General features: G+C 40.4%; 1 protein-coding gene across 5 annotated transcripts; it reads left to right on the top strand.

Annotated features, from left to right (window-relative positions):
• The first annotated feature begins 406 nt into the window (after positions 1-406).
• Positions 407-24,091, top strand: gramd2aa (GRAM domain containing 2Aa). Of its 5 annotated transcripts, none has more exons than XM_013274740.3 (12): positions 428-848; positions 7,972-8,076; positions 13,887-13,944; positions 15,029-15,329; positions 16,053-16,156; positions 16,704-16,802; positions 18,500-18,571; positions 18,675-18,731; positions 19,384-19,561; positions 21,776-21,869; positions 22,631-22,735; positions 23,181-24,091. In XM_013274740.3, the coding sequence occupies exons 1-12, from the start codon at positions 709-711 to the stop codon at positions 23,182-23,184; spliced, it is 1,317 nt and encodes a 438-aa protein (XP_013130194.1). In that variant the 5' UTR covers positions 428-708; the 3' UTR covers positions 23,185-24,091. The 5 variants fall into 5 exon arrangements, with proteins under 5 accessions (XP_013130195.1, XP_013130194.1, XP_005455724.1 ...); XM_005455667.4 differs by having other exon boundaries at positions 436-848; positions 15,257-15,329; XM_019354885.2 differs by lacking the exon at positions 428-848 and adding an exon at positions 1,770-1,902.
• The last annotated feature ends 240 nt before the right edge of the window (positions 24,092-24,331 follow it).

Below are 24,331 nucleotides of genomic sequence, written 5' to 3'. Positions count from 1 at the left end.
GAAGTCTAAAAGCCTGAAAAACCTCTTAGCCTGCAGAAACTGCACCATGGCACACAGCCACATGAGCGCAGTGTCTCTAAAGAGACCACAGTCTGTCTCAGTGGGATCAAATGTCAGATTTTTGCCTCTTTCTGAGTTTTACAGCTGACTCGCTTGCACTGCATGCCTGAGGAGCATACATACATTTAACTGGAATATATGTTATGCTCCTCTGGGAAACGCTTGCGAGCTGTCAACAGTTGAGTCTGTTGAGAGCGTCACTTTACATATGTGCACACAGTGCTCAAACTTTATCTGCGTCTGGTGCGACATCCATTCGTATCAGGCAGTTGGGATATTTTTAGCTGCCCCTAATGCCCCTGAACTGACAGTACACTCTATGCAATAGCATAATGCAACATCAGTGACAGAGAGTGATTAGGCCGGGGATGATTTTGGTGAGTGTAAATGTGAAATCTGATTATCCTCCATACTCTCAGCTCTGCAGAGGGAGGAGGGCTGGAACTAGAGAGAGGGGGAGAGAGTGAGGCTGGAGGAGAGATTCAGAGGGAAGGAGGGGTTAAGTTACCAATGTGCTGAGCCAATGGCTTTTCCACAGAGCAGCTGGCTGGCATCAGGGCAGGACAGGCCGCTCAGAGGAAGGATACCTTGAGGACGACTCACACCCGCTAACTGTAGGACATTAAAGGTGACTTCTAGGAGGTGTTCATGGGATGCACTATCTACGCAGCCAGCCCTAAGGCCCTGCCAGCCGACGAGGCCCCAGGCCAGGACAGATACTATCCGGTCTCCCACTATCGCCACCCTCATGGTAACTGCAGTCAGAGGATAGCAGCCAGCAGAGCCAGGTCAGTGAACAGCACACAGGAAGTGTTTTTAGGATGGTTACACATTCAAGAACGCATCCCATCCATGTATACATTACAAACAGAAAAAAAGATCACTGTTATAAACAGCAGTAGGAAATCCGTGTTCTATTTAAGTGTTTTTGCTTCTGCTTTGAAACATGAATGGCAGAGGAGAAGATGAAGGGATCACCACAAATGTGTCAGCAGTTCAAGGTATCACATGTCTATGATAAGCCAATTAGTCATTACTGAAACCACAAAATGTGTGATTCAGGGTTTATTTGTGCGGCACTGTCAACTTAAAACGACCCAACTCTGTAGCAGTGTTTGGACTGCAATTCCAAAAGTTAAACTCCTCAGTGCAACATCCTCTCTGGAAAGTGTCTCAGTTTGACCTTAGAGCCCGGACAGCTTGATGCTTGAACCTTTGCTATTTGTACATGTGCATAAAGAGAGGAGGGACAGCGGCAAAACCCCTTCAAACATCCTTAAACGATTCTCCTTTAAATCTTCCACTTGATGGTTTTGCACCGGCTGACACATTTGTTGTTTCCATATGAGTGCAAAAAATCTGCAATGTAACAAGGCAGCCATTACATGCCAGTTATTGGTCGTTTACTATGAATGTAAGTCTAAAACAGCAGTCTGACAGTTTGCAGACGATACAATGATACGCTGAATAATCTTTACAAAGTTATTTAAAAATACTTCTGAGATGTAATTATTTTTTATTTTATTCCATGGATAACGTGACCAATAACTAAGAGCTGAGACATTGCCTCTGAGTAACGCTTTATAATGACATTATACACTTTCAAACTCCTCAGCTGGAAACGGAAACATGTTGTTAACGTATAAAAGATAGACTGAAAGCCACGACCCCTCCCCCAATTAAAACAAAAAAAATCTAACTAGTTTGATCTTTTACGTCATGTTTTTAATTTCCGTTATCTCTGCACGTGCAAACGAACGAGCCGCGCTGTTCTGAGCGTCTGCGAGGGGAAAAAATAGCCACCGTGTAATCCCCCGGCTGCTGTAAACAGTTAGCTAATAGGTAAGCTCAACCCACCTCTCCACACTCGGACTCACTTGAGAAGACGCTGCAGCTCAGCCCTATTTCCCTGCTTCAGCTTTAATTATTGTGGCGGGAAACTGGGTGTTTTTGTTAGTTTGTCGTGGAAAAGCAAAACATAAAAAATGAATTTGACGAGAAATACCGCTAAGACCTGAAGAATTTAGCAGAGCTACTGGAAAACAACACAGAGATAAAAGCGACAGCAGCCTCTGAGCTACAGGTAGGAAACATTATTTATATCAAGCTAGCGACAAAAAACAGCAATGCTTCCGGAAATGCTTTAAAAAATAAATGCACCCGTGTTGCCTTTAGGGATTTACTGAGGAATTTAGAGATGTCGATGGTCTGTATGAATACTTGCTGATAGTGGAGTTTACCAAAATATACTTTTATGCCCCTTATAGCTTCTGCATGTCCATTTGCATTCTAAATTTGAACGCTTTCTGCTTTTATTTTGAAGGGCCCCGGTTATTCCGATATTTTCTCGTTTAGCTTCACGTCGTTGCTGCTTTTGGGAATACTGTAAAAAGCGGCGTTTATTCCAAGTCAAGCGCTGAACATGCGGATATACTTCACGAATATAATGTGTATACAGACATGTTTGAAGTAGACACTTAAATTTAAAAATATAAGTAAAATATCAAGTTATTTTCAAAACGTGTTTACAAGCCCATAATCATCATGTTTATTACTACTAAAACTAAAGTTGTTAGTGGCCTATCAATTCGCCACGACATACGTACATTAAATTATTAAATGGGCTACTAACTAGAAATAACTAGAAACCTTTAAACAAAGCTATTAATTTCCCTTTCCTCCTCTAATCCCATTAAACTAATCACTCTGCTCCATTAAGTCTTAGGTAAGATGGACTTTTGAAGGGTTGTACTTCTTTAAAAACATACTTCTGTCATCAAAGGCTGTTTTGAGGTACTTGCACAATGGGGAGGGTTTTTTTTCTTTGACTGGTCTCAAGCAGTGCAGACCAGAGTCCAAAGGCTGTATATGTGTTTCATAGACGGACTGATTCAAGGACACAAAGAAAAGGAAACAAAATAATAATTATCCCGTGCCATGTGATGCACCAAAGCTCTGCAAACAAATATCCCTTGGGTTAGTGTTTTTCATGAGTACACTCTTGTCTGACTTACTGTACATGAGAGAAAGCTCCTGCTGGCAGCTTCAGTGTCCCTATAAGAGGAAGTCACCTTCAGCGTTTCAAGACACATTAAACCTTTTCTCCTGTAGATCCACTGTAAACAACCCAGATGGTTTATTACTGAGACATCTAACCAGAGACAAAGTTCTTGGTTTAGTAGCCTCAAAAATGGACTTGACTTAAGATTGTAAAAGAAATTTGGAGGTATTTTCCTTGGTGCACTGGGCTACGAGGAAGCGAGAGGTGGAGAGAGCGCAGGGACAACCTCGGTGACGAGCAACCTTAACAAGATTAGAGTTTATTGGATTGAGGGATGTCTTGTGACAGCAAAAAATGTCCAGAGACAAAGAAGGACATGGAAGAGGAGAGGTGAAGAGAAGAATGGCTTTCAACTGAAAAACATTCATGCAAGAAACAAAAGGGAATGAAAAGAAGGAATGAAAGTTGGCCTAAAGAAAGGCCAAAGGTTAGAAGAGACCCCAACCTTTAGTTTATACATGTGTGTATTGTCTTTATGAGCACTGGTGTAAGATGATAGGTGGGACACTGCTTTGTTAGCTAAGCTTGAGGCTCAGTGTGTTTAATGAATGGGCAATGTATTGTTTGGCCTCATAATCGTGGCACAAACTCTCTCCAAGTTACAGCAGCGTCAACTCCCTGGCCAGCTCCAGCAGCAGGCTGAACGCAATGGAAATACTCATCACCCTGTTTTGTTGAGAAAAATGCAAAACTTACTGCTGGAATATTTAGACAGCTCTGTATTAATTATGTATTGATTCGTGGCTCCATGGGGACATCCAGCCATCTTTGTGGAGGCAGAGCACGGGTAGAATAGGAAGCCTGTTAAATCATTTTATATGAACTGATTCTTATCTGAACCGCGTGATATAAAACTGAAAAGCAGCAAATTCGCTTTGTCATTATCTCATGAATTATGAGCTTTGACAGCTTGTTCCTTCACATAAACCGACTACGTGTTGAACTTTCTCATCAAAAACAGGAAGGATTCATTATGAGATAGCTTCGAATGATCCTCCCGGTCTTGAAATACTGTGACAGAGCTCACCAGGCTGCTTCTTTTTTCCAGCAGCATGGAATTCAACATAATGAATGACTGTCTCACCTCTTATTTACTTAAGAAACTGGTCAGCCTGGTATATTCTGTTTCAGTTTGCTCTCCTGGATGACATGAACAGTCCAACTTTAATCAGAGGTTTCAGTGCACGCAATAATTGTCCAGACAGACATGCTAATATAGCCAGATGACTGTGAGAAAATCACAGGTTGTGGTGTATTTTGACGCAGCATTCATCGTCTACTTCCAGGAAACCCACTCAGACTAAATAAAACCTATTTTAGATGGCCTAAACATTCTCACGGTCAAACTCACAGCGATATAAAGTTGGTTTATCTCAGGGCTGTTTGTGTTGGTCATTATGATGCATTGCTATAGATTTTTCATACAATGTCTAGACTGTAAGCCCACAGCTTGTGAATGAGTTAAAGTCTTACCTCATGTTACTTAAGCAAATGTGAAAAAAATTGCAGCTCTTAGGTAAAGGGTCCATTTATCTATGTATCCACTGAGTCAAGTTTATCTCTTTGCAAGCTGATTTTCAGACTACAGCAAATGAAAATGAATGGAAACAATAACAGTGTGTATTTCTTTTCAAAGTAGGCCAATTAATATATAAAAAAAAATTAAATAAAGATGTAGAAACGTTTACTTTTTGCATTAAACTTCTTTGGGTTTTCACTCCACCATATCTCTTTGGAGTAACATTTACCCATATTTTGTAAAAAGCCTCTGTTCTGCAAATGCACAAGTCTCACACATTAGGGTTTCTTTTCCCCTTTTTAATTATTAAAAGAAACACTGTTAAGTAAGCACTAATTCAAGTTCTTTATATGTTCATTCTGAAGAGGAAAAAGTGTAAAAAAAGAAGTGAGCTTTATGCAAATTCACGGTAATACAGCATCTGGGATCAAAAACTGCTCCTGAATCCTTTAAACTCTGCTTACGGAGTGAAGACCCCACATATCCTATACTTATGTATTCAGCCTTTCACCTCCCATTTAGTCCTCTGTGATCACAGACAACAAGTCAGATGTAACCTCAAGCACCAGACAGCCCCTATTGTTTGAACAGGTCAGCGGCTGACGCAAAACTTCTGCCTTCTGGCCAATTAGAGATAATATACTGGAAACTGCATGCAGGAGCCATATCCATCAGCACCTGTAATTAAACCAGAGCAGGTGGTAAAGACTTCCCCTCTCCCAGAGGTATAGCACAGGGCAGGCATGTGTTTGTGTCTGCATGTGTGAAAAAAAAGATGTGCAGGTGAGCGAGGAAACAAAATAGATGGGCTAGAGCTTTTCAGGTGAAGCTGTTATATGGTAAAAGCACAAACACTACAAGGGTAAAAGTTTTTTTGTGTACCCAAAGAGTACCAGTCAGACTGTGGACTACTAGGACAATTCAAAAATGAATTACAATTTTATTTAAAAATGTATCCAAATTGAAAAAAAGGAAGTGAACACATTTCAAATGAATGTGATGTTGAACTTTGAGACAAAGCAAACTGCAATCAAAAATGAGTGAGATATAGTTACAGAGATCTTTATTCAATCGGGGGGAATGAGAACAAGGCAGTAGTGAAATTTCAAATTATACAATGGGTGTATAAAATAGGTACATACATACACACCCATTTAGACAAACACATATATAAAGGTATATAAAAAATGATGATTCCACAATTATGCTGGTCAGAGATAGAAATATGCACAAACTGGAAAAAAGTCAAATGTAAAGGATAAAATGTATATAATAAATAAAAGCTAAAATCTTTAAAAGTAACTAAAAGGTAAAATCGGAAGCTAAAAGTAGACCATTGACTTCATGGAAAGGATCAACAAATAAGCGGTGTCAGCTAAAAGTAGACAAATGTTAGGAGACAAACTATTGTGTGAATGCCTTTCAGCATTCACACAAGTACGTTAGACACTAGAAAAGCTGACGTAGCTACCATGAAGCCATCCATTGGTTTCTGAAGTCCCGCGCTGGAGCTGTAAGAAGGTTTTCACAGAAAAATACATTTGACGAGATGCGCAGACTATGAAACCGCCTGCTCAGTGGGTTGTGAATTCTCCCACTGTACGACCAGGTTTTCACTAACCAGACATAATTTTTCATTCAATGTGATCCAGAATGCGTGACTGAGCCCATTAACTCAGCAGGAAAGTGTTTACAGAGGTCAAATCAGAAAGCTGTTTTCCTGTACACTTCTATGGGTCCGCAAGTCTTTTTGCAACCACACCTATCGCCATCTGGTGGTCTTCAGATAAAATGTAGGTTAAAGGCACTAATGCGTTTTATTAATTTGTCAGACCTCGAAGCCACGTCCATGTTTTATAGTGTCCATGGAAGTAATGGTTAGCTGAACGTCAGAGATAATCACAGTCAGAACTGCTAACTGCTAAGGACTGTTATACTGTTGATGCACTGTTTTGTTAACACCTATTTAAAGTACTGGATAAACCCTTGGACTAGATAAAAGCTATTAGATGCTACTTTAAGCTGCACCCTTAGTCACATGGCCTCACAACAGCAAGAAGCTGCACATGATTGATTTAGCAGATTTTTATGCCAGAGGCCCTTCCTGACACAAAGCCTTTGGGGGGTTGCATCTTGATTGTTAGGTGACTTTCTTAACTACTAAATTGTACAGCCACTGCTTGACAAAAAACACTGATTAACAAATCAAACTGTCAACCACTTGAAAGTCCTTAGTTTGAAAAAGTTAGGGAAATATTTAATAGCTGTTTGCAGTTAGACAGGTGAAGTCAACCAGATAAGTGCAACAGATGTAAAGTTGAAATTGTAACTAAAAAGATTACACATGCAGGTCAGCATAAAAAATTTAAAAATGAACTGAAAATTGATCAGCACTGACAATTTACTAAAAAGTTCTCTTTGTATGAACAGTTGTGTTAAATACCACGCAGCATCAAATAAAATATTACAGGTCGCGTTAGTTAAGGGTACTTATTCATCTTAAAATGCTGTGACGAATGAAGTTTTTCTAGTTTATTTTAAGTGGTCTGATGAATCATCTATATTCGTTTTCCTTTGGAGCCTCATTATAGATGGAGATTGCGAGGCGTGTCTGATTGTTTGAAGCCATTTGCTGCCATCTATTCTGAACTGCGTGCACACCAACGTCAACGAGCCGTTAAAATGACTCGAGCCTCATTATCCATCACGGTAAACACTGAGCTGAGATTTGGTTCTCTCAGCGTTTCTGCTGAATCCACGCTTTACCGAGCCTGGTGTGAATCACACTTTGCCCGGCTTGTTGTCAATCACAGCCTGCGAGGAGATATTGTTCTGAGCAGCTCACGCACAAGCAATGGTCATATTCATGGCTTCTTCTTCTCCTTTTCTCATTCGAGAAAAATTTATTTCATGTTGCACGTGGCGCTGAAAAGTGTATAAAGTGTATTTTAAAAAATGTTTGAGTCAGCTCACAACAGCAGATCAGGTCAGCCATCTGCACAACCTCTGGGGTGCTCTGCTTCATTGTAGACATCTGGGAGAGGGTACAAACTGACCCAGTTTACACAAGCACAAGCACACAGATTTATTTCGCTAAGTAGATATTTTTAATGTAGTGCCAGTGAGCTGAGTCGGACTTTGAAGGTTGCATCACCTCTGTGTTTATTTTGAAGACAGAGTCCACTTGTTTGGCCCATAAAGTTTTTGGGAATAGCTCTCTTTAAAGTCAAACCCGGAGGCAAAAACAAACCATTTTTTTTACACGTCTACATGGAGATCGAGCAGAGAGGTTACCCGCTGTTAACACAGAGCCGTGTGTTTGTGTATCCAGGGCCAGGAGCATGACTGAGCAGCAGGAGCAGAGCGAAGAAATAGGCCTGCTTTCAACGCAGGACCTGGACCCCTCCAAGGACGACGACACACACGGCCACTTCAGGCAAACCTTGCACACACAGACACACGCTGCTCCGCCGCACTCTTTCCATGTTTTTTTTTCATCCCACACACCATCTGTATCCTGTGCATGGTCACGGGTGTCAGCCCTAGGAGATTTATTTTCACAGCACTTATTTTGTGCTTTTATTTCAGCTGTATTTGATGTCAAACAATGGTCAAACACGCACACATACGGATAAAGAGACTGCAGACAGGATGTTTTTTCTTTTCCCCCTTTAGGGTGTTTAAGAAGATATATTTTTTTCGGAGGAATTCTATAGTTATGCTCGTAATAAAGTGCTTTAATCTAATGCATCATGCCTTTTGTGTGAGTATTCATATGGACATGTGTGTGCGCGCATCTGCAGATATACTGCATGTGTGTGTTGGTGTGTTATATAAGAAGGATTGAAGGCAGGAGCAGTGTAATCGTGGGGGAATCTGCTCTGGGATGGGATTTAGCCCTGAGGCACGGTGTGTCAGTAGACTCAGGGACTTGAACACTTAGCTTCAACTTGTAGCACCTCAATGAGCGGTGTGTCTATATTTGATTCACTTCCTGTGTGTAGCTCACTTCAATGCGGCTCTGTTCCAGCATGCAAATATTTACAGACTGTTTATAAAAGACAGACTTACGCCGTGGCTCTAAAATTAAATCCAGTGCAGAAGAGCCTCTGACTTCTCAGAATTTATAGGAATGTATGAGGAAATGACCTGAATTCCCACTTCAATTAATACCTCAGTAGATACTAATGAGTTCATGAGCTCAGTCGCTGACTTTGAGACTTATTTAATACAACATGATATTATTTTAGTAAAACACGATCCCATAAAGAATCAAACAGTTGATAAAGCATGATTTTAGGCTACTTTTTGTTGTTGTTGTTAGTTTGTTGTTAGTCCAGCAGCTCTTTTGGTCTCAACTTTAACTTCCGTTTAGCGCCTAGCTCCGAACTGTTAAATGTTCCACTGTGTCATGGTGCTAGACATAACCTGGTGTTTATCACTGTAAGTTGATTAAAAGTTAATAATAATTTAATGTAACTAAAGAAGGATAAATTGAGCATTCTGTAAAACCAAGCGATCAAAGGGGCTAAAATACCAAGAATTAGTAGATATTTACCTATCTAACCTCTTTTATTGTACAGAATCATTTGTTTGGATGCTTATGCAGCTCATACAGATATATATTTTTAGGTATTTCAGTAATTGCTACACCAGTAGTTTTTCTATTTCAGTTAAAATAAGCAAAAGCAAAACAGGATTCAATTGAAAGCAAAGGATTAGTTTTTTTTATTAAATGTCTTACATTTACTGCACTATTGTAAAGCAGTGAGAATTCTTATTGATTCTATTGTGCTCCACTGATTTCTGTGTGAAATATTTCAAATGAACTCAGATTTTCTCAGGAAACGCAGACAAAACATTTCACGCGTTCACTTTGATTTTAAACTCCCGATCATTCCTGTCTCGTCTCGTGGACACGTGTCATTTAGAGACGTATTCTCTCAGTGCTCCCAGTCCCAGTTTCCACTCCTCCAGCTAAATTATTGACTGCGAGTCCACTGCCACACTGGCCACCGATGGGAGGTGTTCGCCTTCTAATTTTAGGATTCAATTTAGGATTCTTTGAGCTTGTAATTAGTTTCACCATTTTGCCTCGCAGCCAAGGGCACTGTGACAGTCTAGTGCATGCATATACACACACGAACCCACGTGCCACAGGCAGCATTTTACTTTGTTTTTATTTCAAAACTTCAGAAGTGATGGTCGGGATCTTCTACCCCTGCTCTATGAGAAAGTTGTTGCTGCTCAGTATAAGTTGTGTTCAGGACAAAACCAACACATTTTGCTGCTGTTATTACTGTTGGCTTTTCCTGTATTTGGCTCACATGGAACATTTGATGATTTCCTCCCGAGCCTGTGCATTTCAAACCCTCTGAACAATGCCCAAAATAAATACAAAGCGAAACTTTAGTGGACCTGTCCATATCTGTATCATTCCAACATGACCTTGTTTGTACTGTAAAAAAATGCTTTATCTCAACACAAACCACATTCACAGCTATCCTGCAGTCACGTGGGAATGCCCGAAGCACTTTTGTCCCGATTTTTGCCCAAATGCACCTGCAGTATTGATTAAAAGCTGGATCTGGTGGAAAAGAGAGAGTGAGAGGGAGACAGATGGAGATAGAATACTAGAGAGCCTACTAGTCCCCACAGACCCGCCTGTGTTTTAATAATCACTCTCTTCTCTCCACCTGAGAGTGCAGAGCCACTGTGTAGCCTATTTATAGGCGGGAACCAGCAGGCAGGGAGGCAGAGCAGCACACATGCACTGTTGTTCATAATGTGGTCACAAGATGATGAGGTGCCTGGAGGGGGAGGGGGCTTAATGAGGAAAACTGTGAATTTCGCATCTAGTGCAAGCTACATTAAATAATGAAACATTTGAAAGGTTGAACAGAGGTTAGTTTGCTCATCTAATGGCCAAATTATGGCTCTTATTTAGCTTGGTTATGGTTTACTTATTATTTATTTTGGTCTCTACGTTTGTATTAATGACACTTAATTTTCACATATTTTGGGTCATTTATTTCTTATAAAATTCACAGCATGTAACATTTTGTAAGTTAATGTACCTCACAATACAAGTAGATACTACAATAGAGCACAATATCTTAGTATAAAATCATTACATTTAAAATACAGATTGTAAAGAGACAGTCTGGCTACTTGGATTCATTGTCAAAGACTGTATACAAAAGATGGGTGTCACAGACTGCTGTTTTCGAGCCTCAGCTTAGAGATTTCAGCCATAGCTGAAGCTTAGCTTTTGGAGTCAAGAGATGGATTGGACACAGAATAATAATAATAATAAAAAAGATCTGTTCTAAATAACACTTGAGACCATAATGCTATCAGAAAAATATTTACTGAGGGATTCAACCACAGGGGAATATACTAATATTCTTCTATACAATCTAAAATTCATTTTGAAACCAGTGAAGTCTATCCTCTCTGGCTGTCATCGACATGGCAATCATCAACAATTATTTGGGTCAGGAAGCAACCTTTCATACAGTCTATGCACATGATTGGATGATGTCAATGTTTTGTTTTGTTTTAAAGCTGACACATAATATAAGCTGGCTGGTATTCAATTCAGTTTTATTGATACAGCGCCAAATCACAACAACAGTCACCTCAAGGCGCTTTATATTGTAAGGTAGACCCTAATACAACAGATATATCACTTTAAGGTCTGTGAGGAGTACAGGAGTACCAGCAGGAGACCTGGCAGTGCTGGAACAGCTTTGCTCTTCTGTAAACAACAGTGACAAGCTCACACACACAAAGTCACACAGCCAGTAGGCTGACATAGCATTTATCAGACCCTCTGCTCTTTTATACTTTAAGCCTTCTTGGATATATAGGATTCATCTTTTCAACAACTATAATTTATCCTCTTGAGTTGGCTCAGTTGTCACAGAGATGGAGCTTTTTCAGGTTTGCACTTCTTACTCAGAACTTTAAGCAAACACTGAAGAAAGGTGCTATAGATGCAAACGATTACTGAGCTCACATGTCAGCATATCTGTCTCCAAGACAACTGAGCAATCTGTCCACTGAGCAAGATCATGTCATGTGTGTCGAGTGGACTTTGAGTTTTTCAAACCCCTGTAGGTGTTTTTATAAATTTGAAGTTACATAACATGTGACCACCTTACATTTGAGCAAAGGAGTCATCACTTTGGTCCTTTAGCATTATTTTAGAGGCGTCTTTCTGTCTTTTTTTAAATCTCCTGCTCTTTCCCAAAACTATTTTACTGCTTTTTAAAAGTCTCACTCTCTAACATTTAAAGTGGTAACCGCTAGCTTCAGCTTTGACATACACCTTAGCTATAATGACATTATATTGTATTACAATATTGTTTTTAAAAAAGTCACGTGAGAAACATCTTTAAATCGTCATTTTAGCAAATATTGAATCATACTGATAATCAGATCGATTTCTCGTGGTTTCATGGCTTTTCTCACATTACTTAGAGTACATAATATAATATTTAGTACTGCATTTTTCAGTTTTATCCAATATTTTTTCTGATGCTGGTGATTTTTAAATAAAGCTGTTTAACCTTAAATTGAACTGTGATGTAATTATCTTGGCGTCATCGTGACACGCACCCCGGCGGTCAGACTTTGTCATTCTCATCTCCACGGTGACAAAGAGCTGCATGGAAAAAACTACCAGAGTCAGAGAGAGTTGTTTAGGGACAGAGGTCATGCTATCTTCTTACCCAGAGGAGCATCTCTCCTCTGGGGGAGAGACGGGACACTGACAAGGGCAACAGAGAGGGGGGATTTTACATAATAGCATCTCATTCTATAAAGTAAAGGATGCTTTTCAAGGAGAATACAAAATGTGATGCTGAAGAAGTTGTGTTGAGAAGTAGATTTTCATGAAATATTATATAGTGCTTGCAAAAAGCATGGTGGGCTTGTGATAGTAGATGTGTAAAAAAAGGACAAAGAAAAAATAGGTATCATGAAAGTATTAACTTATTAAACACCATGATACTTTTGGTAATATTGATCAGATCAATGGCAACGTTATCTTAAAAATATGAAGATTATGGAACATCTAGTCATGTTGATCCATGTACTGAGTAAATGTACGTAAAAAAGGTAAATAAGGCTGTTGGTAAAAGTAGTTAAAATACAGTTATAAATACAGTGACATCTATAAATATTTTGTGATCAGCCTGAAAATGATGGATTTGTACTGTATTTGTGTAAAAATAAGCTTGACTAATAGTTTATCTGACACTTGGAGGCTTCTTCATATTTTAACAGTATGTTTTTACTCGTAATGTGAGAGCAATGACTTTGAGAGGACTAGCTGATGTGTTTTACAGATGCGACAGACTTGGGCTCTGTATGATGGAATATACCAAGGTTCACTTTCTGCCCTTCGTTTGAAGCCTCTCGCTCTCACACAGTGCGAGAAGTGGCTTCCACGGAGTGTGATAATTCGTCACAGTGCACGCGAAGCTTCAATTTAGTTTGGCCAGAGCTCCTGATTTATCAGTATCTCCTTCAGCAGCGCTCTTTTCGTATCAGCGCCGCGTTACATCTTGCTGTGCTCGCTGTCAATCACCCAGCCCTCTCAGAAAGATAGAGGAAGAAAGGCAAGTGTCTCAGAAAAGAAACCATCGAGAACACCCTGCCTTTTACTCTTTATTCTTGTATACATATCTTCTCCTTTTAAACCTCTTAACTGGAACAGCAGTATGTTTCAATGACATTTTCCTTAAAGGTCTGATTATACTGGATTTTATCTGCTGGGGGAGGGGGGGGGGGGGTTGTGTCTGCTTTAGTAAAAGATATGAGTATCATGCTGTGACATCTGCTGCAACACTCTGACTATTCCTCTTGAGGCAAGTTGGATGCCAGTTATATGTGTGTGTGCGTGTGTGCTCATGTACTATTAAAAGAGTGACACAGATAATCTCCTGACATGGCCACTTTTTGTGTTTGAACAGCTCAGTGTTTATCTTTATGTTGTTTTTTATGGCAGCCCACATCTCCCTCCATTTATGCACATGCTGATGATTAACCAACCATTTGTCACGATGACGATTTTTGCCTTGTTTAGCTCACGTGACGACGTCAGTCTGTCTTCAAGTGTTCTTATATTTTTTAAAACGAATGTTTTTAAACAGCACATTGAGACGAGCTGGCGATAGATGGCATGTCATTATGTCATATGTCTTTCTAACTAAGTGTACTTTTTTTGTTTTATCACAGGTTTCAGCTGATTGAAGACCTGTCCTATGAAGATTTGAAGAAGTGTTACAGGGGCTCGGTGAGTCTGATCTCTTCTTTTTGCTCCTAACTGTGTCTGTGACCCAAGTCCAGTTAATTGTATTTTACTTTAAATACTCAATAAAGGTGGAACATCCTTTAAAACATTATTTTCTTTCTCTGTAGTGCTAAATTGAATTTGAAAGGAGATAAATGTGCTTAGTCATTAGTCACATCAATTGATTCCTGAAACATTTGGACTCCTTCATTTTAGTTTGTACCAGATTCTTGCCCCATTAAAAGAGAATTCACAGCGACGTTGTCATCAGTGAGTAGAAATAATACAACTGCACCACAAACTAAACCCCATAATACCATTTGAACTAATTTGTCAACAAATCATCCCCCAGTAATGGTTGCAGCTTTCACACGGTGGCATTTGAGCCCTCTGAATTACTGTAACCTACTGTAAGCTCCATAGTCCTGACGACAGGAGCTATTAATAGAAAGACAAAAACAGGAGCGGCAGATAATAACAAACAGAGCACCTACGAGTTGAAGGAAAGATAGATGAGCTACAACGGGACAGAAAGAAAAGAGAAACTTAATCTTGTGCTGGAGATAGCTAGAGGTGGAAGTGAGTCTGAGCTGCGAGAGAGGAGGGTGGGGAATGAATGAGCTCTGTTGTGCGTTCGGGGGAGGAAAATGGATGTTTTTTTTCTTTGAACAAGGGAAGAATTTTAGGTGTGAGAGACTGACACTACAGACGAGATGCTGACAGAGGAGAAGAGGAAAGGAAAGGCGGAAAAAGAGCAGACTTCAAGTGAGAGTAGTGAGGAGTACCAGTGTTTTTTTATAGATGAGGGCAGAGTGTGTGTATGTGTGTAAAGGAGAAGAGGGAGGGTGTCAGCTGGGTGCTGTAAAGTGTAGTGTCACTGGAGGTGTATCTGAGAAAGAGAAAGACAACCTTGTAGTTGTGAAAGAGCTCAGTGGCTGTAAAAACCGAGGCGTCTGCAGCGCGTGTGTGTTGTGTGTGTGTAGGTCTGCACATTAGAGCCACGTGTGTGTTTGTAGGACGTGTTGACTAGAGGTAGTTGCACAGAGGCAGTCCTCTGTCACAGTACTGACCGACGACAGGGGAACAGTGTGTGTCTTGCAGCAGCTTGCTCCAGGCCTTGGATGTTCGCGAGTGTGTGTGTGAGTATGGTGCCAACGTGCTGAGCCTGGTGCAGAACTCGCGTCCTTTGAGGGAGAGGGTGGCGTCTGCGCCGAGCGGAGCCGGAGTGGCCGGTGGCGGCGGTGGTTCCGGTGCTGTGCAGGCAGGCCGGTCCGCCAAGGAGCTGCTCATGACTCTGCCCTGTCCCTCTGCACAGACTGTCAGCAAGTACAACTCGCAGTACCACAAACTGTTCCAGTGCGTGCCCAAGGATGAGATCCTCATGAAAGGTACTGTGTTTTTTACTCTGTTTGGCTCTAGCTGCTCATGTATTGTAACTGAAGTGAGTCAGTTAAGCAATCATCGGATTGAAAAAGATTAGTTTAATTGGTGGCAATTATCACGTAAATGAATTAGAAATAAAATGTTTGGCGACCTTGAAGTTGCAACGAATGAGTCATTACATGTTATTCATTAAAAAGGTAACTTAATCCATTTTATATTGTTCTTTTCTTTTATGTAACTCAACCTCGGGCTTTTCAGGTGTCTTTAAACATCTCCAACTCCTCCCTAACCACACCTTTAATCTTTTGTATATCGTGTAAAAATAAAAAATAAGATGTTTAGCGAGACGTAGATGTACAGTTTGAAGGGATTTGCTGACCGGCGTAGCCTCGGTGGCTTCACACGCCTCTGCTCAGTCCTGACCAGAGCTGCAGCTTCACCCATCCGTCACCTCACAAACTAGAGCTGCATCAGAAGTCACTCCCCCGTTCTTTCATTCATAGCTCCCTCTACTGAAACTCGATAGTGAGAAATAAATGGAGCTTCTTTTTTTTGCATTGTGTTTTTGTTGGCAGACATTAATGTGCATGCAGAGGGCGTGTACTTTACTTTTCAGGTTTTTAAGTAAAAATGCTTTTAGTAGAATTATTTTTTTTTACTAAGCTTTTTAAGGTTTTCTTCATCAAGTTTACTGTTGTTAGAAGTGCTTTTGTCTCTTCTATCCTCAGTGTACTCCTGCGCTCTTCTTAGAGATATCCTCCTACAAGGCCGGCTATACATTTCCAGAAACTGGCTGTGTTTCTATGCCAACCTCTTCGGCAAGGACATCAAGGTACGAATGACTGGCAGACAGCTTAATAAATTTCAACCGACTGAGAAACTTGAACCGGGTTACTCCCTGTCAGAGTCTGACAAGCGAATCTGAAAAACTTACAAACTGATTGGACAAATTATTTGTCTGAAAGTCAGTCAGGCTTACAGGCTGAGGTGAGGTTTCACAGTCTTCCACGTATAAAATGCCTCTGTCTGTCTGTATGTGCGGTGAATTTATATACGAGGGCCAGTTAGACTTACTGAACCTTTAACCTAAACCAGCTATGTTATTTTCTCTTTGATGTTGTGCAGTGTACCTTTTCCTTCATTTCCTTGAAACCAAACCTCTCCTAACATTTCAGTGACAATAAGCTACTTATTCAGACTGCATTCCTCACATTCTGACTGAAATAAGACACGCTTCATGTCCACTTTGAGCTTTCTCCGAGGGCTTTTCCTCGATGGATATTAGCTCTACCTTCCCTGGTACCATCTACTGAAATCACAAGGGTGTTATTTTCTCATCACCCTGCTTTAAAAATCAACTTTTTCATTTTTTTCCTTAGGTGGCCATCCCTGTGGTTTCTGTGAGGCTGGTGAAGAAGCACAAAACAGCAGGCCTCGTACCCAATGGCTTGGCTATCACCACAGACACCGGCCAGAAGGTAAACATTACAGTCACCATAAACTGAAATGCTCATGCTGATTAGCTCAGCAAGGGCGTTTTTTCCACTGAAGCTGAGATGGAAAAAAATAGAACGGCGCTATAGTTAGAAGCAGAGTGAAGTCGCAGCTTGCTAACACAAGAGAGCGAAAGGTTTTTCCACCATTACAGCAATGTTAAGATGAGCCTCTTAACTTCCTGTCACACCAGATTTAACCTCTCATCAGGTGGTGCTTTCAAGGACAATTTGCACCTTTCAGCTCTCGCCCTGGCCCCAACAATGCGTGAATAATAATAGCTACATTAGCATCTAGTTAAATCTGGGTAATTCATCTTCAACTGCCAATTAGTACTGCGCAAAAAAAAAAGACCTATAAACACACCGAAGTCAGTGTGGCCCAGAGGGTGAAAAATGTTTTAATGAATTGTTCCACCAAATTAATTATTTGTGTGCACCGTGCATTGTGCTGAGGGAGAGAAGAGGGGCAAATTAACTCATTTTTAAAAGCACGATTTGCTCACTCGAAGGAATGATAACAAAAAAATGGTGAACGCACAAATTTAAAGTTGTGATTCATCAAAAGCCACAAAAGTGGCAGCACTCTAGTAATTTACAACTGAACTCTATCATGTTGCCCTATATTTATAGAGTAATGTGGTCAAACATTAACTATGCTGCGTTACATATAAACCACATATCAAGGTTAGAAATATTGTCAGCTGACAAGATAGAACTGAGATCATTGTTTCCATTGTTGTCATGTTTTAAAATGTTCTGCTGTAAACCTAAATAGATAAAGATAGAGGCATATTTGGTTTGTTTGTTTATTTTACAAGGAAATATTTTACTGAATATTCTTTCTAATTGGAGCAGACATATGTCCGCACACATATACATAAAAGAGCAGCTTCCTCAGCATTATGAGAATCAAAAAGCTTAAATCTATTCTATCATTATACGACCTATATAATGCACCAAATCACAGAAGTATTCATTAAATAGTCCTAACAATAGATCTTCCCACTGTAAAAAGCTTCCTCCCAGGATATACAACCTCTGTCTTTACCTTCAGTTTCTTTCATTCCTTCTTTATTTCTCCTTACACTAACTCAGCTGATCAAATAGTGTGCTAAAATCCATTCCTACCAACTAAATGACCTGAGAAGATGAATCGTTTTTTATATTTACATCCCATAATGTGACTCACCGGACAGCACGTTACTGTATAGCGTCATCTGATTTAAGGAGTTAAATCAAAGACACACCTCTGTTGAAGCATGTGACAGACATAACATAATTAGTCGGGACTGTTTATCATCTTAAGTCGGTAAAAGCGACTGATAACGCACGCACGCACAATGATTCAAATTTCCATCCAGGTCAAAGGAATATTGGTACGTGAGCCAAAATGGGATTAGAAAAATAATCTGTCTCTATGTGTTGGTGGTCCAGGTGACTTTTAACAGATTTTTTACATTCTTTATAATCAGAATATAAATATTTATATGCTTGTCTGCAGCCATAAATGTACTGCATGTGGACTAACATCATAAGCATTAGTATTATGGTGGAAGCAGGGGGAAATGTGAAACACAAATAATCTCTTGTGTTGTTCTCAGGTGTTTACTGCACAGTAAAAATTATATTGATAAAGTTAACTGAATGTTTATTTCCCTTTCTCTTTTTTATGTTCTCAGTATGTATTTGTGTCTCTGCTATCAAGAGACAGTGTATATGACGTCCTCCGCAGGATCTGCACACACCTGCAGGTGACAGACGGAGGACACACACACACATATAGATCTACACTGCTAATTTAATTTGTCGTGGTGTACATGTTAGTTACAGAAGTGATCTGCTTTTCCTCTTCAGGTCAATGGGAAGAGTCTGAGCTTGAAGCAGTTCATGGAGGAGCCAACCTTATCCCTGGTCAGTGAGGACATGTCACCACTTTTTGAAAAAAAAACCCCCAAAACCTGTTAAAAATCGTAAAACTGTAAAAATTAAAGCAAGTGTACCCCTGAAGTAGCTTGAAACACTGATCAGAGGGCTGACTAACCTTCCTACACAGACAGGATCAATAGATCATTTTGTTGCAGCTGCAGCCTCACAGTGCATTATCCCCGAGTCTGCAAGATGCTATCAAAGAGCTCTCTGAAGTCACCTTGTGTGTTTGTGTGCATGAACACACACACACACCACAGGTTACACTGCGACAGAACAGCTTTTGTATGAAGGAATAATTAAGTTCTGTTAACGTACTTGTCCTTGATCATACTCTAGCCTGGACTGATAATAATCATGGAAACAGGGTGTTTTTTTATCATGTCATCATACTATGGCAAAAGTGAAACATCCAAGAGCTTTTAAAAGTTTATACCTGCATTATTACCAAAACAAAATTATTTACACCCAGATTTTTTTCCTTGCAACCTTACAGGCTTTGATCTAATTTAAGGCTTTTTACTTTCAAAGAGGCTTTACTATATTACTAATATAATAACCATTTATTTAGACTAAAACCAGACGTGTGCTGACAGCTCATGTGTTGATCTGTTGTTCTCTTCCTCCTGTGCCACAGGATGACTTCCCAGCTCCAGACGAGTTCCCAGTGGTTGATGAATTCCCATCAGTGTTAAAGTGGAGAAGGAAACCCTCGGTCGTGTCTGTGTCCTCCTCCCTCCCCGACCTCCTGGGGAACTCAACCAGCAGCCTGAGTGCCACAGACACACCCTTCAAATCAGAGCAGCAACTCGAAGGTGATAAAACTAGATAATGATGCAGTGTTACATCATAGATACAAAGGTCAAGGCTTCACGCAAGGCCACGTAATCCCAGGGTCTTGTGACTTTTGACTAATTGAGTTTTATGACACAACAAAAGGGAAGTAATCTCACAATCAGGTTTTCAGTCTCCGTTTAAAAATTATAATATTATTTGTCTGTATAACATGTCCCAGTGGTAAAGCTACAGATTTTCACAGGAGTGCAGCATGGAAAGAAAATCTACTGCCAGCAGGGCAGTGGAATAAAGTGTCTCCATTATGTCCTCTAAGAGTATTGTATTGTATCTTTATTTTAAACATTTGAATTTTGGGGGGTGTATAAAAATTTTAAGCTGTAAGGAGGTGTTAATCTGTGAGGTTTATGGGTAAGAAGAAGCCATTTTTAGTATGAGGTAAATTAAATTTGGAGAGACTGAAAACATGTTGTTACTATGTGTTTTCTAAATGTCATTGATTTAGTAGAAGAAGACTAATCAATTCAACATTAATAGACACTGCTCAGAAAAATGAAAGCAACACTTTGAAAACATATCAGATCTCAATGGGAAAAAGAATCTTCATGCTGGATATCTATAAAGATGGACTGGATGCCACATTGTTTGTTGGGCATAAAAATGATCAGCCTACAGAGGGATGAATTCAAATATAACCCAAAACTCAAAGTGGAAAAAATGTTGAAATTGATCTTGGACCTGGACCCGGGCATCACTGAGTTCCTGGACAGTCTGAGGTGCAACCTGGACTGAAACATAATGCCCCAGAGGTGTTTTATTGGATTTAGGTGAAGCAAGAGTGGGGGCCAGTCAGTGCTGTCAATTCTTTCATCCTCTTGCCAAATGAGGCCGGCATTATCGTGTACCAGGAGGAACCCAGGACCCACTGCACCAGCGTAGGGTCTGAAAGTGGGATTTCATCCGATACCTAATGGCAGTCAGGTCGCCGTTGCCTGGCCTGTAGAAGTCTGTGTGTCCCTCTATGGATATGCCTCTCCAGACCAGTCAGTCATCCTGAACCATGTTACATGTTGCCATGTTTGCCAAATGCAAAACTAGTGAAAAAACAGTCAGAAACGATGAGTAGGGAAAAAATCAATAAATATCCCAGAAGTTCAATTAAATTGATGCTATACTCTTATTAAATTGTTGTGGGGTTTTTTGAGCAACACTTATTTGCTGTTTAACATTTTTATTGTTAGTTGAATGCTGTGCAGACAGAACATGTGAGTGAGAGAGGGGGGGCATTGGGAGAGTGCTTTTGGATTGCAACGTTCCTCTTATGCAACAACACATTAAGCCTCAAATGGAGATTAAATCATTTGAGGGGCTTGTATTAAAAAGCTTTGGGCGGGTGCAGATTAAGTAGAGATTATGACGAGCAGTGTCTGCCGTCCAAGTTGTGTGAGGACAGCTTCCACGTTATCTGCTGAATATCGTTTCTACATACTCTCCTCCAATAATGCCGCTCTCCATTAAATGTCAGATCAGCGTGAGCTTTTGTGTACGTTATTGTCACAGCTCGCCTGTGGAGTGGAAAGCTGGGATGTAAGTCAACACCATCCATCCATCCATCCATCTTCATCCACTTTATCCGAGGCCGGGTCGCGGGGGCAGCAGCCTAAGCAGAGAAGCCCAGACCTCCCTCTCCCCAGCCACCTCCTCCAGCTTATCCGGGGGAACACCAAGGCGTTCCCAGGCCAGCCGAGAGATATAATCTCTCCAGCGTGTTCTGGGTCTGCCCCGGGGCCTCCTCCCGGTGGGACATGACCGGAACACCTCACCCAGGAGGCACCCAGGAGGCATCCTTATCAGATGCCCGAACCACCTCAACTGGCTCCTTTGACTAAGTCGACACCTGTATTACAATTGCTTTATCTCACCACAAAAACACACACTAGTGTAAAAAAGAAGAATGCACATGTCAGGCACCATGTAATAATAACAGAGCAGTATGGAGGCTGTGGTTCTGTATGACGCAGACTGTTTGCACTGTTTACAGTGAATGAAGAAAAAGGTAGAAACAGAATTAGAGTATTTATTTATGACTCCTCAACTCTGGATATCCTTTTCAGGGAATATATGAAAGCACTGTAATTGCACTTGAGTGGTGGACAGGCAGCAATATTTAAAGGGGAATATGTGGTACAGTCAACCACTATTAATGGTTTTGTTATACTGTGTGTGTGTTACAGAGCGAGCTCTGCAGACAGACAGAGGTCTTTTATCTGAGCCAGTGGCAGAGTTGGGCCAGATGGAGTACCAGCTGCTCAAGTTCTTCACCCTGCTGTGAGTATACTGAGGAACATACAGACACCAACAACACCACCTTCATCTCCTCCAGGAGCTGACTCACAGCTACACACACACACACACTAATGCAGAAATATAAATAGTGGGTGATTGACTCATAGTGAACACAGGGGGTCAGAGCTGATAAAACACTTTTTATTTTGTATTTTTCCCACACAACAAGTTCCCTCCCATGAAACTTTTCTAAGATTTGTCTCTTATATAAATAAATCATTTAAATTTAGGTGCTCTTTTCTCCACCTGGGAGAAAATCCAGAAGGCAATCGGTCAGTCTGCTAGCTGTTTGTCATGTTGCTGACCCCTGACCCCTGTCTGAATAAGGGGAAGAGACTAATCTCTCTGAGATATAACAGACTTATTCAGAAGTAGATAAATAGGTAAATCATCACGTTATTATCACTATGTAATAATGCAGAGTATATTTTAAAACTACAGCTAAGTTATGTTATATAAAAGTCCCAACATTTCATTTTATTATTATTATTATTATTGTATATGAATGACTGTGGCTGCATAAAAAGAAAGAAAACACATTGAAAACTTTGATTTGTTACAGAATCATTTCTTACTCTTCTTTAGGCTGAGTTGTTGCAGGACAGTGTAGCCAAACGCCACCACCCAGTGTTCATCAAAAGGCATTACAGCCCTCATACTTTATTACAAGAGTCATTACTATCAGCAAAGATGACATACACTTTTAATTAGACCAACGCGTGCATCTTTTCTTCTGTCTTCAGTATTATTCTCCTCATCTTGTCATCGTGCTACTTGGCCTTCCGTGTGTGCAGTCTGGAGCAGCAGCTGTCTTTCCTTGGTAACCCAAATCTACCCCTGAGAGAAAGGTAAGCAACGTGGTGTCCGTGGCATCATCAGTGATTTAAATAATGTTAAACTGTGTAATGTGGGTGCTGCTATGGGTCACCTGGTTAAATATGCAACCACACTGCAGAAGACTGGGTTTAGCCCGACCTGTTATTCCCTGTTGCTCTATCCCTGCTGTTCTGTCTACTATTACAAACAAAAATAAAGGCTAAAAAAGTATAATCTGAATAATTCTAAGTGGAATTTGCAGAAATAAACAAAAAATATCAGTAATATTATTAAGTTATGATTATTATACTGTATTATTTTATGATATTTTGTATTTTGTTAATTCTGTTTCGCAGGAACAGTACTGATTAATGCTGTGCAGTACTGCTGTATGTGGGAGCAGGTGTAAAGACTGATAAATAACGGCACATTTCTGGTGTCAGAGTCCACTAACCAGGCTGCTTTCTCCTCATCTAGATAACCACCGCTGTCCGCTGTGAGCCGTCAGACTGGCTGCTGTTTGCTCTCCTCCCGCCTCAGAGTCGACGATGCCCTTCTGCACAGATCCAGGACCTGCTTAGAGCCCAGAACAGACCAACCCCCGCACCAGCTGCACCGCGCAAAGGTGCGACAACAACCCAACTCCGGGCTCCTTATGGACCTTCCCACTAGGGAACGAGTTCCCAATCAGTGATCACTTCCAGACTATGCAAACAGACTGTCTATTTTTTTCTAAATATAATGTAGGTTTTTACTTTAGATTACGATTGTCTCCCAGGACCTGTCCCTCTCACCAACATTTCATCTTTAACCTGGTGACGCCTCAGTGTAAGGCGATCCTGAAATAGTGAGTAGATTACTGTTGAATCTGCTGTTTGTGGCACTGATCATTTTTTTAGTAGCTGAGCGATAATTCAACACATTAATTACTTGAAAAAAGACTGATAATGAAGACGTCAGGCACGTTATGGGTGTAGCTTGCACATCTCACCATACTGTGACTGACAAAAACTGGACTGAACCAGATGTATTCTTCTTATTTAACCTCATTTCAAAGGATAAAACTAGTTACCACTATGCACTTTCTCTTAGTACAGGTCCACATGATTTCAGATGTATGTGACTGTTTGAATCATTTTTCATGATATTTATGAAAAAAGGTAATGTTGCAAGCACAGACTGTTGACTGAATGAAGTTACGTGTCATTTAATTTGATAAACTGGAACGATCACATCACTTGTGGGTGTTAACTGTAATGTGAATGGGACGATTAGATGACATGCATCTCCTTTGTTTTTCACTGTATCACTAGTCTGCTGTGTGACAGGTGTTCCCCAGGTTCTTTTATACGTTTCAAATGAAGAGTTAAGACTTAAAATAACACTGATGTGTCATATTGTTGGCTGATGATGAGTTTTCAGACATGTGACATGTAGCCCTCAAGTCCTATTTTGTGAAATCCCTGTGAATTAAATTGGAAAACAGTGTAAATAAGCAAAAGAGAGAAAAAAACTCTGTGGCTTTTACTTGTTTTTCTGTCAATTTGGGTGCCAAGACTTTTACTGTCTGGTTTTCCATGCTGTCATATTGGCACTGCATACACGACCACAAAAAGGCTGGACTCCAA

This window comes from Oreochromis niloticus, linkage group LG1, assembly GCF_001858045.2.
Source record: "Oreochromis niloticus isolate F11D_XX linkage group LG1, O_niloticus_UMD_NMBU, whole genome shotgun sequence".
NCBI lineage: Eukaryota > Metazoa > Chordata > Actinopteri > Cichliformes > Cichlidae > Oreochromis > Oreochromis niloticus.
The sequence above is the reverse complement of the archived record's forward strand: the minus strand, read 5'-3'. Positions and strand labels throughout refer to the sequence as shown.

Coding starts and splice junctions, on each gene's coding strand:
- gramd2aa (XM_013274740.3), top strand. CDS start 709: ATGGGATGCACTATCTACGCAGCCAGCCCTAAGGCCCTGCCAGCCGAC. Junction 8,077..13,886: donor GACACACACGGCCACTTCAG/GCAAACCTTGCA, acceptor GTTTTATCACAG/GTTTCAGCTGATTGAAGACC. Junction 13,945..15,028: donor AGAAGTGTTACAGGGGCTCG/GTGAGTCTGATC, acceptor ACAGGGGAACAG/TGTGTGTCTTGCAGCAGCTT.